The 14,983-nt window shown below is 35.9% G+C and overlaps 1 protein-coding gene across 10 annotated transcripts in view; it reads left to right on the plus strand.

Moving 5' to 3' along the window:
* The window catches only part of FRY (FRY microtubule binding protein), a 477,475-nt gene that overhangs the window by 287,931 nt on the left and 174,561 nt on the right, over positions 1–14,983 (plus strand). For 9 of the 10 annotated variants that reach the window (XM_017538031.2, XM_017538028.2, XM_037741802.1 and 6 more), the window contains 4 exons: positions 2,746–2,885; positions 9,691–9,781; positions 10,005–10,084; positions 10,198–10,278. In XM_017538031.2, the coding sequence (XP_017393520.1) occupies positions 2,746–2,885; positions 9,691–9,781; positions 10,005–10,084; positions 10,198–10,278 (392 nt within the window). The remainder of the gene's footprint in view (positions 1–2,745; positions 2,886–9,690; positions 9,782–10,004; positions 10,085–10,197; positions 10,279–14,983) is intronic. The other variant, XM_037741805.1, reaches the window with a different exon arrangement.

Consider the following 14,983-nt stretch of genomic DNA (forward strand, 5'->3'; position numbering starts at 1 on the left):
ATAATTCAGGCAGTTGCCAGTTTCCCCTGCTACTAGCATCTTACATTGCCATGGAACTTTTTTCACAACTAAGAAACCAGCGTTAGTATATTGTTTTATGTTTTGGGTTTTTTTAGTGATTTACTGTAAAAGACATTGCAAAGGATACAGATGAAGAGACGTGTAGGCCAAGCTATCTGGGAAGGGATGCAGAGTTCCATGCACAGTATTGTTAACTAAACTCTTTATTTGTGTTTCCTTTGTTTTTCTCTGATATATTTTTTCTATTTCAAGATACTAGTTAGAATACCACATGAACGTTTAGTCATCCTGTCTGCTTAGATTCTCCAGTCTTACACAAGTATTTTAAAAATTATTGAAATGTGATTGTAATGCTTTGAAATGTCATTACCTTTGTAATAGTTAAGATAGCCTATAGACAGAAACTCTGAATTCTTATCCCTTTTTCTTCTATGGGAGGAATGTCCTTCATTTCTCAATTCAAAACATTTTAGATGATGGTGATTTAGGAAAGTAAATATCCTTTCTCCTGTTGGGGTAACTTTAGAGAGAATTAGTAAATTACTATCTTACATCATGATTGGCTTTCTTCCAAAAAGTTACTGCCGTTACTTACATTCATGATCACAGCAGAAAAAATATGTGTTGGCTATGAGTATCAATAGAGTCAGGGGAAGACTCTAGTGATAATAAGTAGATGCTCTTCAGTTGTAAAAGTTGATGCTGTCTAGGTTTACAGGGCAGGCTGAATGCAATAGCCTATTTATTTTTAGTTTATATTAACTCATAACTAAAGATAATGTACAGTTTTGTACGTGTACATATAACCATCATTATAGGAGACAGCATGAAGTAGGCTGTGAAGAGGTAGAATGTGAGGAAGAAAGCAATAAATATTTTGTTCAATCTCAGAGTTTCTTTTAAAGGTGACAGTGGAAAATCCTATTGACACAAAGCACTTTTTCACTCCTTTTACTCTCATTTCCTGCTTTATAAAAGGAAGTGAAGCCTGGCCTGCTTAACTGCAGAAATATTGTGAGTTAACTAAGGATTTCCATTTCTTCTGCCATCTCTGCTGCCCAGGCCGAGATCACTGAATGCCTGGAATCACTGCAGTCACCTCATGCAATGCAAGATGTGTGTGAATTCATCTCCACATCACCCCACTGTTTGGGGGATTTCACCCCCCCAACACAATTTGTATGGGCTTATGTCCCTATTCAAAAATCTTCAGAGTCTTTCCATTTTCTAGAAAAGATAAATTTTTAGCATTATGTTCCTTCACTCTGGCAAAATAAAGTCTTCACACCAGTCAGATATTTCTTCTTTCATTTTTCATTTTTTTCACTTGCCGTATCATGAACATTTTCATGTCATAAATATGTTTATATTAGAAATATATTTTAATGGTTTCTTAGTCTACACCAAATTCAGCATCTTATTAAGCATATACATGTAGCTGGATATTTATGTTGTTTCTATCCTTTTGCTATAATAAGTAATGCTGTACTACACCTTCTTGCTTATCTCTAATTATGGACTTGAGACAAATTCTAAGAGTGGCCTTCTTGAGAATGACTTTTATTAGGTTCTTGATATGTATCTCCAAATTATCTTCCAGAGATATTATACCTGTTTTTTTTTTTTCTATCAGCGGTATACGAACATGTCCACTTTATCACTGCTTATCAACTCTGGGTGTTATAATTTGCATATAGTTTGTTAAGTAGTTAAAACCTATTTCATTGTAGTTTTACATATTCTGGAGACAAGGCCTTAGTCAGATGCTTTGCAAATATTTTTGCCCACTCTGTGGCTTGTCCCTTATCACATTCTTAACTGTATTTTTCTAAAAGCAGAAGCTTTTGATGTTGATAAGTTTATACCAAATTTCGTCATGGACTTTGGTTATGGGGTCGTACCTAAGAAATCCTTGCCTAATGCAAAGTCACAAAGGTCCTTTCCTATGTTTTCTTGAAATTTTATATTTTTAGGTTTTATACTTAAATTTATGAGGCATGTTGTGGAAACTTTTGCATATGGCAATGAGATATGGATTTTTTTTTAAATAGTAATCAGTTAAAAAATCAGGACTCTTTCCAGATAAGGAAATTAGAATAACAGTTCTACTAAAGGCACATTTGTTGTTTAAAGAAAAGGGGAGAAGTTTGTCTTTAATGTAATATGGAGTAAATTATTGCTGCTCATTTGTGTCTTGAGTCTAATTTGGGGCACACTTTAATGGATGAATAATTATTGTCCAAAACCATACATTATTATTATTACTTAGGTTATTTGGTGATGGGGGTAGATTTATTTCATCTAAACTAGTAATGTAATTGTATTAATATATTTATACCAACATTTTTAGGACCAAAGAAGCCTTCATCTACTTTAGGTAGATAAAAGTGGGAACGTAATTTCTTTGCGGCTCCATGAATAACCTGTATGCAATTAACATCTGATTTCTAGAATGAAAGGTAGTCAAAGTAATTAACTTTCTTGAACCACAAAATTATTCTTATATGAAGAACATCTGTCAGCATTAAGGGACAGGCTCTTGGGAATGTACTAATAAAATTATGAAAGTGAAACTCCGTCTCAAAAAAAAAAAGAAAGAAAGGCCTGTGATACATAAGAAAGTTTTTTAGTGAGGAGTGCTTGGGGTTACTTGTGAAATAAAAAGTTTCTCAGTAATTGGCGGTGCTATCAGAGCCTTCTAATCACCTGCATTTTCCTCCATAGGTCATCAGCTCAATGAGCTCCCTTTCTGAGTACTGCCTGCCTTCCATTCTACGTACATTATTTGACTGGTATAAAAGGCAAAATGGCATTGAGGATGAATCACATGAATACAGACCAAGAACAAGCAATAAATCAAAAAGGTACATTTCTTCTGTGTAAGGATCATGGTTTTATTTTGTTTTATTTTCAAGAAACATACATCAGAATTAGAGTTGCAAGGCAATTGGGTCTTCGTGACTCTTCACAAGGATACCTAGCAGCTGCTCCAGAGGCCGTGTATCTGTAGCAGGTAACCCATTTGGAGCACCAAGTCACTGCCAGCCATCACAGGGTGAAAATTCATACTCAGCCTTATTTCAACTTTGGTGGAGACAGGTGTGAAGGACCACAGGTCACTTTCTTACCAGCTCCTTTCCTCTGCCCTCTCCCACTGAGTCTGCACCCAAAGCAGAATGCTGGCTGCAAGCCATGCGTGACATGCCAAGATAGTTTAGTCCTCATTCCAGTAACCTTGAGTGCTCAGTGTACTGTAGTGGGAAGGACGCTGGATTGAACGTGAGTAGTAGACTTGGCGCTGCCACTAATTAGCCATGTGACTTTGGGCAACTCCCCACCCCTTTGTAACTCAGCCTCCTTGTGAGCAAAACAAGGAAGTTAGGTGACACCATCTCCAACTCCTCCTTCCAGCTGAGTATTTTGTTTATTTATTCTGTGTTCCCTTCTTCTTGTGGATTTGAAAAATGGAACTTCCTGTAAAACTTAAGATTTAAAACATCCCAGCTGTAAAATTTAAGATTCTCATTAATGTGTTTCCCCCAAATTTTAGGTAAGCACATATAATTTCATGTGTTTGAAGTCAACCTATAGCAAGGCAGTGAATATAAGAAAGATTAACATACTTACTTTATTTAAAAAAATAAAAGATTATTTTAAAAAGTAGTTAGATTACTCCATATAAATGAATTATTCCCATTTAAAAAATACTTTAAAAGTCGGTAAACTGAAATTAATCAATCAGAAAATCAAACATTAACTACTTTTGTGAATGATTTATCCCTCTCATTTTTCTTGAAATTTCTAATACTGTTTCAAAAGGCTTCTTTTGAAATTGAAGAATTGTAATATCACCACATTATACTTTGACAAAATTTGTGATCCAGTTTTATAATGTGCTTGAATTTATGCAAGATTTAATCATATAATTTTGTTTGGGAGAGAGATTAATGACTTTTTCATATTGAATGATTTTTTTTAGTGAAGGAAATTTTTAGAATTTTTAGATATAATGCAGATGCCATAAAATTTACCCTTTTAAAGTATATAATTCAGTGTTTTTAGTATATGTGCAGGGTTGTACAAACATTACCACTCTAATTTCAGAACATTTTTATCATCCCCAAATCCTGTACCCATTAGCAGTCTCTCCTTATGAATATTTTTTTAATTTACCAAGTTTTAAAAATAAAATTTAGGCTGGGCGCAGTGGCTTACACCTGTATCCCAGCACTTTCGGAGGCTAAGGTGGGCAGATAACTAGGTCAGGAGATCCAGACCATCCTGGCTAACATGGTGAAACCCCATCTTTACTGAAAATACAAAAAATTAGCCAGGCATGGTGGCATGCACCTGTAGTTCCAACTACTCAGAAGGCTGAGGCAGTGAACCTGGGAGGCAGAGATTGAAGTGAGCCATGATTGCGCCACTGCACTCCAGCTTGGGTGACAGAGTGAGACTCCATATCAAAAATAAATAAATAAATCTAGAATTCAAATTTTTTATCTGAAAATGGTTCAGACAATGTGATAAAGAAATTAAAGGGATCATTTTATTATTTTTCCCACATTACATGTTGACTTAGGAACAGATATTAAAACCTTCCCAGGGGCAGGGAGTGGGACGGTTTTTAGTGAGTTGAATTTTTAGTTTTGTTCCTCTGTTTTGTCAGAATTTAGTTGTTGAAATTAGATTTTTTGTGAATTTCTTTATGGATTAAAAATGATAGTTTTTAAAATTGTGTTACTGATGATTTTCAGGAGATCAGAGTAACTACTGAGATCAGATAAAGAATCAGGACAGTAAAATTTGACTTAGTAGCATTTTAGTTAACACTTGAATTTTTAAAATAAAAGAGAAAATGGGTCCTTAGAAAACAGCTGAAAGAATGAAGCTCTCTAAGGCTTGATGTAGCTGAATGTGAGTTTCTGTTACTCTGAAAAAAGATTGGGGGGACTTTAAGGAGGAGTATAAACTACTGAAAATAGTCAGATGTCAGAAATGTATACTGGGTTGTAATTTCTAATATTAGTACAATACCGACATTTTGATTGCCAAGTAAATTTGTCAAATGCCTCTGGCTCCTGGCAATTGAACTGCAAACCAGCAATAACGTTAAATTCATTTTTAGAAAAGTGTATGTCTTATTTTTGTATTTGAAAACATAATTTGGCTTATTAAATAAAATAGAATCAGAGGTCTACATTTTTTTTTCTGCCAAGAACTGCTACTTTCTTCCTCCGGCCACTTGCGAAGACCCTTATCATCCAACACAAAATTACTCTCTCTACTCCTGCTGGCCATCTTTGGGAGTTCTACTTCCTTTTGGTCTTTCCAACTTCCTGTCTCCTTATTCTATAATATAATGGATTTGAAGCCTGATTTCTGAGTGCCCTCCTTTTTCATGCAGCTGTATAGGTTTTCCTTTCCCCCAGCTCACAGTGCGTGTTTCTAGTTCCAGTGGGTCTTGAAGGACTTTAGATACATGGTTTTGTTCACAAGTCTCCCTCCTGGCAGGGCTGTTCATAAACGATCCTGTTCATAAATGATCCAGAGAAGGAATGGGTTCCTACTCTGTTGATACATTTACCCTTGAAAGGTAAACATGAAAGTTCCTTCTTAACCCGTTCTATCATCCAGCAACCTTAATTTGACTCGCTCAAAGTTACAGAGCATGCCAGAAGGTCTTCTTTAGATCTTAAATATCACCTTCCTTTCTTCTTATTCCCTTTTGACTAAAGAGAAAAACATTCCAGATTTAAAATAGTCTTGATTTATTTTGAAAATATCTTCCTGGCAAGTCTAAATCCTGTCATCCCTCCTCATTGGTTTTATTTAATATATAATATTGAGTGTTTGTGTGGTTGGGAAATTATGCTAAATACTTTACATGTTTTATCTTCTCAAACGATTATGTAAGTACTATAATTCCCATTTTGTAGGCGGAAAAATTGCCAATAAATAGAAGAGGCATGATTTTATGCCAGACTGTTCCGTACCAGAGTCAGCGCTCTAGGCCACTTACGGTACCAAGGAGCTCAGCAGTCATTTCATTTGTCTTTTGTTCAATTCCAAATGAGGCTTCAATCAGTGGGTTAGGCAAGCAGAAAATGGGGTAGAGGGCTGCCTTGCTGTTTTTCTGACACTGCTGATCCTGTTTCTAACTTTTTAAAAATTTTATTTATTTTTCCGTAAGTTATTGGGGTACAGGTAGTATTTGATTACATGAGTAAGTTCTTTACTGGTGATTGTGAGATTTTGGTGCACCCATCTCCTGAGCAGTATACACTGCACCATATTTGTAGCCTTTATCCCTCATCCACTTCCCACTCTTCCCAGCAAGTCCCCAAAGTCCATTTTATCATTCTTTTTTCTTTTTCTTTTTTTTTTTTTTTTTNTTTTTTGAGATGGAGTCTCTCTCTGTCACCAGTACAATGGTGTGATCTCAGCTCACAGCAGCCACCACCTCCTGGGTTCAAGTGATTCTCCTGCCTCAGCCTCCTGAGTAGCTAGGACTGCAAGCGCATGCCACTGCACCTGGCTAATTTTTGTATTTTTAGTAGAGACAGGGTTTCACCATGTTGGCCAGGCTGGTCTCAAACGCCTGACTTCATCATCTGCCTGCCTCGGCCTCCCAAAATGCTGGGATTACAGGCATGAGCCACCACACCTGGCCCCCACAGTATCATTCTTATGCCTTTGCGTACTCACAGCTTAGCTCCCACATATCAGTGGGAACATATGATGTTTGGTTTTCCATTCCTGAGTTATTTCACTTAGAATAATAGTCTCCAGTCTCATCCAGGTCACTGCAAATGTTGCCAATTCATTCCTTCTATGGCTGCATAGTATTCCATAATATATAAATACCACAGTTTCTTTATTCACTTATTGATTAATGGGCATTTAGGTTGGTTTATGATTTTGCCATTGTGAATTGTGCCACTATAAATACGCATGTATAAGTATCTTTTTCAAATAATGACTTCTTTTCCTCCGGGTAGATACCCATAGTGGGATTGCTGGATCAAATGGTATTTCTACTTTTAGTTCTTTAAGGAATCTCCACACTGTTTTCCATAGTGGCTGTTCTAGTTTACATTCCTACCAGCAGTGTAGAAGTGTTCCCTGTTCACCACATCCATGCCAACATCTACTGTTTTTTGATTTTTTCTTATTATGGCCATTCTTGCAGGAGTAAGTTTGTATCCCATGTCGGTTTTGATTTGCATTTCCCTAATCATTAGTGATATTGAGCATTTTTCCATTTGTTTGTTGGCTGTTTGTATATCTTCTTCTGAGAATTGCTTATTCATATCCTTAGCCCACTTTTTGATGGGATTGTTTGGTTTTTTCTTACTGATTTATTTGAGTTCATTGTAGATTCTAGATATTAGTCCTTTGTCAGATGTATAGATTGTGAGGATTTTCTCCCACTCTGTGGGTTATCTGTTTACTCTGCTGACTGTTTCTTTTGCTGTGCAAAAGCTCTTTAATTTAATTAGGTCCCAGCTATTTATCTTTGTTTTTATTGCATTTGCTTTTGGGTTTTTGGTCATGAAATCCTTGCTTAAGCCAATGTCTAGAAGGGTTTTTCCAGTGTTATCTTCTAGAATTTTTATAGTTTCAGGTCTTAGGTTTAAGTCCTTAATCCATCTTGAGTTGGTTTTTGTATAAGATGAGAGATTAGGATCCAATTTCATTCCCTACATGTGGCTAGCTAGTTATCCCACCACCATTTGTTGAAAAGGTTGTCCTTTCCCCAGTTTATATTTTTGTTTGCTTTGCCAAAGATCGGTTAGCTGTAAACACCACATAAACAGAATTAAAAACAAAAATCACCTAATCATCTCAATAGATACAGAAAAATCAGACAGAATCCAGCATCCCTTTATGATTAAAACCCTCAGCAAAATCGGCATACAAGGTACATACCTTAATATAATAAAATCCATCTATGACAAACCCACAGCCAACATAATACTGAAAGGGGAAAAGTTGAAAGCATTACCTCTGAGAACTGGAACAAGACAAGGATACCCACTCACAGCACTCTTCTTTAACATAGTATTAGAAGGCCTAGCCAGAGAAGTCATACAAGAGAAGGAAATTAAGGACGTCCATATAAGTAAAGAAGAAGTCAAACTGTCACTGTTTGCTGACAATATGATCATTTCCCTTGAAAACCTTAAAGACTCCTCCAGAAAGCTCCTAGAACTGATAAAAGAATTGAGCAAAGTTTCCGGATACAAGATTAATATACACAAATCAGTACCTCTTCTATACGCTAACAGCAACCAAGCAGAGAATCAAATCAAGAACCCAACCCCTTTTACAATAGCTGCAAAAAAAATTAAGATACTTAGGAATATACCTAAGCAAGGAGTCAAAAGACCTCTACAAGGAAAACTACAAAACACTACTGAAAGAAATCATAGATGACACAAACAAATGGAAACATGTCCCATGGTCATGGATGGGTAAAATCAAGATTGTGAAAATGACCATACTGCCGAAAGCAATCTACAAATTTAGTGCAATCCCCATCCCATCAAAATACCACCATCATTCTTCACAGAATTAGAAAAAAAAAATTCTAAAATTCATATGGAACCAAAAAAGAGCCCTCATAGCCAAAGCAAGACTAAGCAAAAAGAACAAATCTGGAGGCATCACACTACCTGATTTCCGATTATATTATATATAAGGCCATAGTCAACCAAAATGGCATGCTTCTAACTTTTAAATGAGCACAAATGGCTGCTTTGCTTCTCCGACCTCTTCTTCCATCTACCTTTTACTCTTCTCTCTCACCTTCATTTCATCGTTCCTCTGTTCACTGAGTCTCAAGTGGCAAAAATGCAAGATAAAAGGGACAAGGAAAGAAAAAAAAAGAAATGCCAGTCCTCTTCACCCCTGCAGTCCTGCTCAAATTGGTGATCATATTAGTTCCTTCTTGTTTCCTTACATTGTTTAGCTCCTTTCATGAGATCTTTCAATGGTAGCCTGTCTCAAGTTTGTACACATTTTACGGATGGTACAATTCCTGAGTTAAAAGCTACCTTAGAAGAGGCCACAAGATGAGGTGATAGACTCACAAATAGCTACTCAAGTTAACATCACCGAAAATTTTAAATTTGAAATCAAATATTCTGACTTCAAATCCAGTTTGTCCACTGCAGCACACAGAGAATAGAAAGAGCATTAGCATGTTTTTTGTTTGTTTGTTTTACTTGTTTTTTTGAGACAGAGTCTCACTCTGTCACCCAGGCTGGAGTGCAGTGTCACCATCTCTGCTCACGGCAACCTCCACCTCCCGCGTTCAAGGAAATCTCCTGCTTCAGCCTCTCAAATAGCTGGGATTACAGGCATGGGCCACCATGTCCAGCTAATTTTTGTATTTTTAGTAGAGATGGGGTTTCACCATGTTGGCCAGCCTGTGCTTGAACTCCTGACTTCAGGTGATCCACCCACCTCAGCCTTCCAAAGTGCTGGGATTACAGGCATGAGCCACTGTACCTGGCCAACGTTAGCATGTATTTACCACTGAAATTATGTAATTTAAAAAATGGGTTTTGCAGTCCATTAGGAGGAATCCTAGATTTTCGATGAATGATATTTCTCTGAGAATACCTTCAGTGTGCTTTAATGTAAATATTTTAAATTTTACAGCGATGAACAACAGCGAGATTATTTAATGGAAAGACGGGACCTCGCCATTGATTTTATTTTTTCTTTAGTATTAATAGAAGTTTTGAAACAGGTAGGTGATTGACTTATTGTTACTTTTAGATAATATTTATTGATCTAAAAACTACTTAAGTTGTAAAAGTCTAAGTTTTTAAAATTATGAATTCCCAATGCTGGGTCATATGAATTATGTTTATTGATGGCTATTGATTGTCATATGTAGTTATTGGAAGTACTGTTACTGATTTGTTCTTTAATATTCTCCTCTGAATTAAGAATCACCTTTGTTTTTTCAGATTCCACTTCATCCTGTAATAGACAGTTTAATACATGATGTTATTAACTTGGCTTTCAAGCACTTTAAATACAAAGAAGGGTAAGGTGACTTCTCGCCTTTGAACGTTGAAGTTGGTATCTAAAACAAAGTCAGTGGTTTCCTTTTTTCAGATGACCAGGGATCCCTAACTTGTCTAATTATACCATACCTAGGTACCTTGGTCCCAACACTGGCAATATGCACATTGTGGCAGACCTGTATGCCGAAGTCCTTGGAGTGTTGGCACAAGCCAAGTAAGTGAATGCCAAAACCCTCTACCATGAGAACATGACTGCTTTCACTCTCCTCTCAGCCCTAACTTAGGGAAGTTGGGGTTGAGCTTACAAGGAGCTAGGGCTCTTTACAATGTGTGCCCCATCTCTGAAACTGACTAGAAAGCTCTTCCAAGACAGGTACCAAGTTATCATTTTTACTTGGCATTTGGGCCAGATCCTACCCAGAGTCCATGGGTTTCAGACTAGTGCATCAAACAAATGGGCTGAGCAGGTTACATTTCTCTCTGCCTAAATATTCCAAGGAAGCGTATCAGTTTTGAAAGTTCTGTTTTCTCTAGTCTATGAGTGGGTGGTTACAATATATCATCTATCAGTGGGAAAATTCCATTCTAGAATGTCCCCTTTACTATAGACCTTACTTAATTCAGCTGAGCTAAAAATGTCCCAGACTCTGTCATGGAAACAAGTTAAGGGGGGAAATTCTCATTGCTAAAATTATCTGGCCCCGTAGCACTACTTAGCAAGCAAGAACAAAATTGCGTTAGAATATTAACAACAATATACCTCTTCCAAAAGTGATGTCACACCCTACTTACCCGGCTTCATTTTGTCCAGCCCTGAGGCAAATCAGGCAAGATCCTGAATGCCTAAGTTAGGCAAAATGAACCAGAGACATAATGTGAATTCATGCCAGGAGTTCATCTTAAAGCAACATGATGCTCTGATCCTTGTGAAATGCAATCGTTCCTCAGACAGAGATTTTTATCTTCAAGGGATTGAATTTCCTAACTTAGTGGCATAGAAATACACAATTTGTCAAAAAACAATAATTTTAAAAAGCACTTAACAGTCTTACCTAGCCAAAACATTGAAAAACTCAGGAAATAGACCCCCTAAACTCTTTGGCATAATTTATTTAATCTAATCCAGTTTATCTACTCATCCTGACTACCTTTTTTTTTTTTTTTTTTTTTTTAATACATAACACGTCAGTGTTTGAAGGAGGAAAGGGAACTTCTAGAGGACGATACACTGATGCCGCTGAGAAATAAAGCTCAATGGCTGGCAGCAGCAGAAAGGAAAACAACTGGCCAAAGCATACATGAGAATTAAACAATAGAGTTGTCTGGGCCATTTTGCATGAGGCTATATTATAGTTTTATTATAGCCTATTAAAATAATTGTGGTTCATGAATCATTAAGAAAAAAAGTATAATGCATTTTAGAGAGATTTCCTTTGCAGTTGAGTAATGAAAGCATTGGCATTTTGAATGGACAAGCTGGAGTTATCTGGCAAACCAATTCATGTGTATCTACCTCATTTCTAGAAAAGACTGGGAAAAATGAGGTATTAACGTGTATATTTGCTAATCTGTCAAACCCTGAAAATCTCAACATAAAATTCCAGCTATCATTTGGAAACTTTAGTATGCCAAAAAATGACTTTTTGTGTTTTCCTTAGTTTTTGTGAATTGCGCATGACATAATATTGGTTACTGTCAAATGACCTTTCTTAGCTCTGTGATTCTGAATTGGATGTGAATAAGCTGAGAAACATTGTCATAACTAAGCAATATTCTAAGCTTGCAGGAATTTCCATTTTAGGTAAGATTTATGGTCCACCAAGCCGGTGTTTGCTTGCCAGCAGTGGCTTTTTTTAAATTTTTATGATGTTGGTATTTGTCCCCATTCTGCGGTAGTAGGGTATAAGAAATCCTCCGTTTGGACAGTGCTCCGGTACTTTCCAGTCTCTAGTGAACCTCTTGGCCCGTCTGCTCTTGTAGTAATCGCAAACTCAAATAGCCCTTTACGTGTTCTCAGCTAGTCAATGTGTGGTTAACCTTGATGGGTAGATGGTGTAAACTTAAACTAGTGTCATACTACGCACAAATTATGACATTACTTGTTTTTCTTAAGTACACCAGGACCATTACTTTATTATAAAGTTATCCTAGAAAAGTGCTGTTTCCTTCATTCTCAGGGGGAAAGAAAGAATGTGTGTTTATCTGGTACAGTGTGATTATATTTTTAAAAAAAAAGTTGAGTAATCATTCTAATTTTAGATTATATATCTCAGTCCCAATGATAATGGCTATTAAATATTTTCCTGATTATGACTTCAGTTATTAGTACTTACTTTGGAATTTGAGTTTTAGCAGAATCACTATTTTTAGTCTTACTAGTGATGCTGCTGTTTCGTTCTTATTATTTAGGGAAGAAATTTTTGGTAATAAGTATTATTCACACATAATATTGACTTTTTCAAAGTCAGTTAAAACAAATTTAAGTACTTTGGCTAAAATCTGGTAGACTCATTTAAATAGTAATAATGCTTCATCTAAGAATCGTAGATTTTTAAACTACTTTCTCTTATGCAATATTATCTTTATATGTTCTTCTCATTTTTGTAATATGTACTCTATATTTTAAAGCAGAGGTTTATATTTATGTGAATTTTATAGTATACCAAAGACCAAGTAATCATTGAGTTACAGTATTTACTAAATACAGTACTAAATAGTAAATACTAAAAGAAAGGTCATTGAAAAATTTTTTTTCTTAAAGTCATTTTAAGAGAAAACAGATATTTAAATGCAAATAGATTTTTGGATTACTTTTGTGCTAATAACATGTTTATGTCATTTGGGACTTTTAAAAGTAAAAGTTAGCCATATTTATTTTTAAACGAGAAATACACTTTTAGCCACTAAACTCATGAGAATATTGAAATAGTGAGTTAAACAAATAACTTGCCTTTTTCTGTCTCTCCTTGTTTTAGTGGTGGATTCAAACTGAAAAACAAACTTTCCTTAGTATCATGTCATCTTTAAAACAATATAACTCTAACCTATAATATTTTTCTCTCTAAACTTGTACATTTCAAAATTTAAACTATAGTTATTTTAGTATCTGGAAATAATATGAACAGAAATACAATTTTTTAAAATTCAGTTTGGGGTTATTATATTTTTATAATTTTAATTGAAAGTATCACTTCCATTGCTTGGCCATGGTCATTTCTGCTCCCTACCTTTTATCCATCTCTGCTGAATGACCTCTGCTCACCTTTACCCCAACTCAAATCTCCTCTGAAATTCTCTGCAATTAATTACACAGCCGAAAAGAGCCCCTTCATTCTCTGATGCCTGCCCCGAAGCCTCTTTAAGTGTGTTATTCACCAAATAGTCAGTGTGAAATATGATAAAGTGATGGAACCTAGTTCATCTGACCTTTCTGAAGATCAGAAAGGTCTGGGCAGTGTCCAGCAGGTGCTAACACACAGTAGGCCCTGGTAAATTATTAGTATTGTGATTCACATGGCTCATGGTCAGTGCTACCCTGTTTTATCTTCCTAATTAAACTATAAACTATTCTAGAGAGGGCAGAGTCTACATGTCACAGTTACCACTGCCTAAGATAGCTGTGGTATAATGGAAATTCCTGGAATTTGTACCAAAACCCCTGGGTTTGAGTCTCTGATTTGCTACTGTGGTTTTCCAATCTGTTAATTGGAAATGCAGTCACTGCCTAATTTATTGGATTGTAGATAAGGATCAAAATGTGAAACAGTATGATCATTTAAAATGTAAAACAACTTACAGATATATCTTGTTATTGTTAGTCTGCACCAGTGTTTCTCAAACTTTGTCACATCAGAAACACCTGCAGAGCTTATTAAACACAAATTACTGGACTTCATCTCCAGAATTACTGATGCGGTAGGTACGTTATTCTGCTCAAGCTGCCATAACAAAGTGCTGCAGACTAATTGGCTTAAACAACAGAAATTTATTTCCCACAGTTCTGGAGTTGAAGTCCAAGTTCAAGGTGTTAGCAGGGTTGGTTCCTTGTGAGGCCTCTCTCCTTGGCTTGTATGTGGCCATTTACTTCCAGTATCTGCATATGGTCTTCTCTGTGTGTCTCTGAACTCATCTCCCAGTCATGTGACATCCTTACAAGAAGGGGAGACAGGTACAGAGACACACACAAAGATATAACTTCATTTTAGCCGAATAGCTTAGCTAGGGAGATTACATGGTGTCCATTTTATGATAATAACTTTGTTTTAAGTTAATTGACTTTTTATAGGCCCTGTGTCCAAATATAGTCACATTCTGGTCTCAGAAGGTTCAGACTTCAACATATGAATTTGAGGGACACACAATTCAGCCCTAATAGTAGGTCTGCAGTAGGAACAGAGAATGTGCTGATACCAAATAGATTTTTGTAAATTGAATAAAGCTTCTATTTTAATTTTTGCTAATTTCCTAATCTGAAAAATTAATATACCAATTAATCTCCATGAAATTTTACTTATAAAGTAAACAGAACTAATATTTTCTACCATATTCTAATAGTATTTTTTAAATGTCCAAAGGGGCCAGTTTGGGGTGCTATCTTAAAATTGGGTGTTTTGCAGACGTTCACAAAATGCCACCAAAGATTAGTAATATACCCTGACATATTCCTAGCCATGCTAATAACCCATTAGGGAATATCTCATTCATAAGTTATCTAAATCGTCTTGAAGCTATTTATATTTTCTGTTCTATTGCCTTTTAAAAATATTTTTTTGTTGAGAAATACATGTAGCAAACATAGAGAAAAATCCATAAGGAAGTTAAACAAATTATTATAAAATGGACACCATGTTACCTTCCCACCTAAGCCAAGAAAATTACCAGCACTTCAAAATCCCCTCTTGTCAGCCACCAGCCCCTGT

This window comes from Cebus imitator, unplaced genomic scaffold (assembly GCF_001604975.1).
Source record: "Cebus imitator isolate Cc_AM_T3 unplaced genomic scaffold, Cebus_imitator-1.0 Scaffold108, whole genome shotgun sequence".
Classification (NCBI taxonomy): domain Eukaryota; kingdom Metazoa; phylum Chordata; class Mammalia; order Primates; family Cebidae; genus Cebus; species Cebus imitator.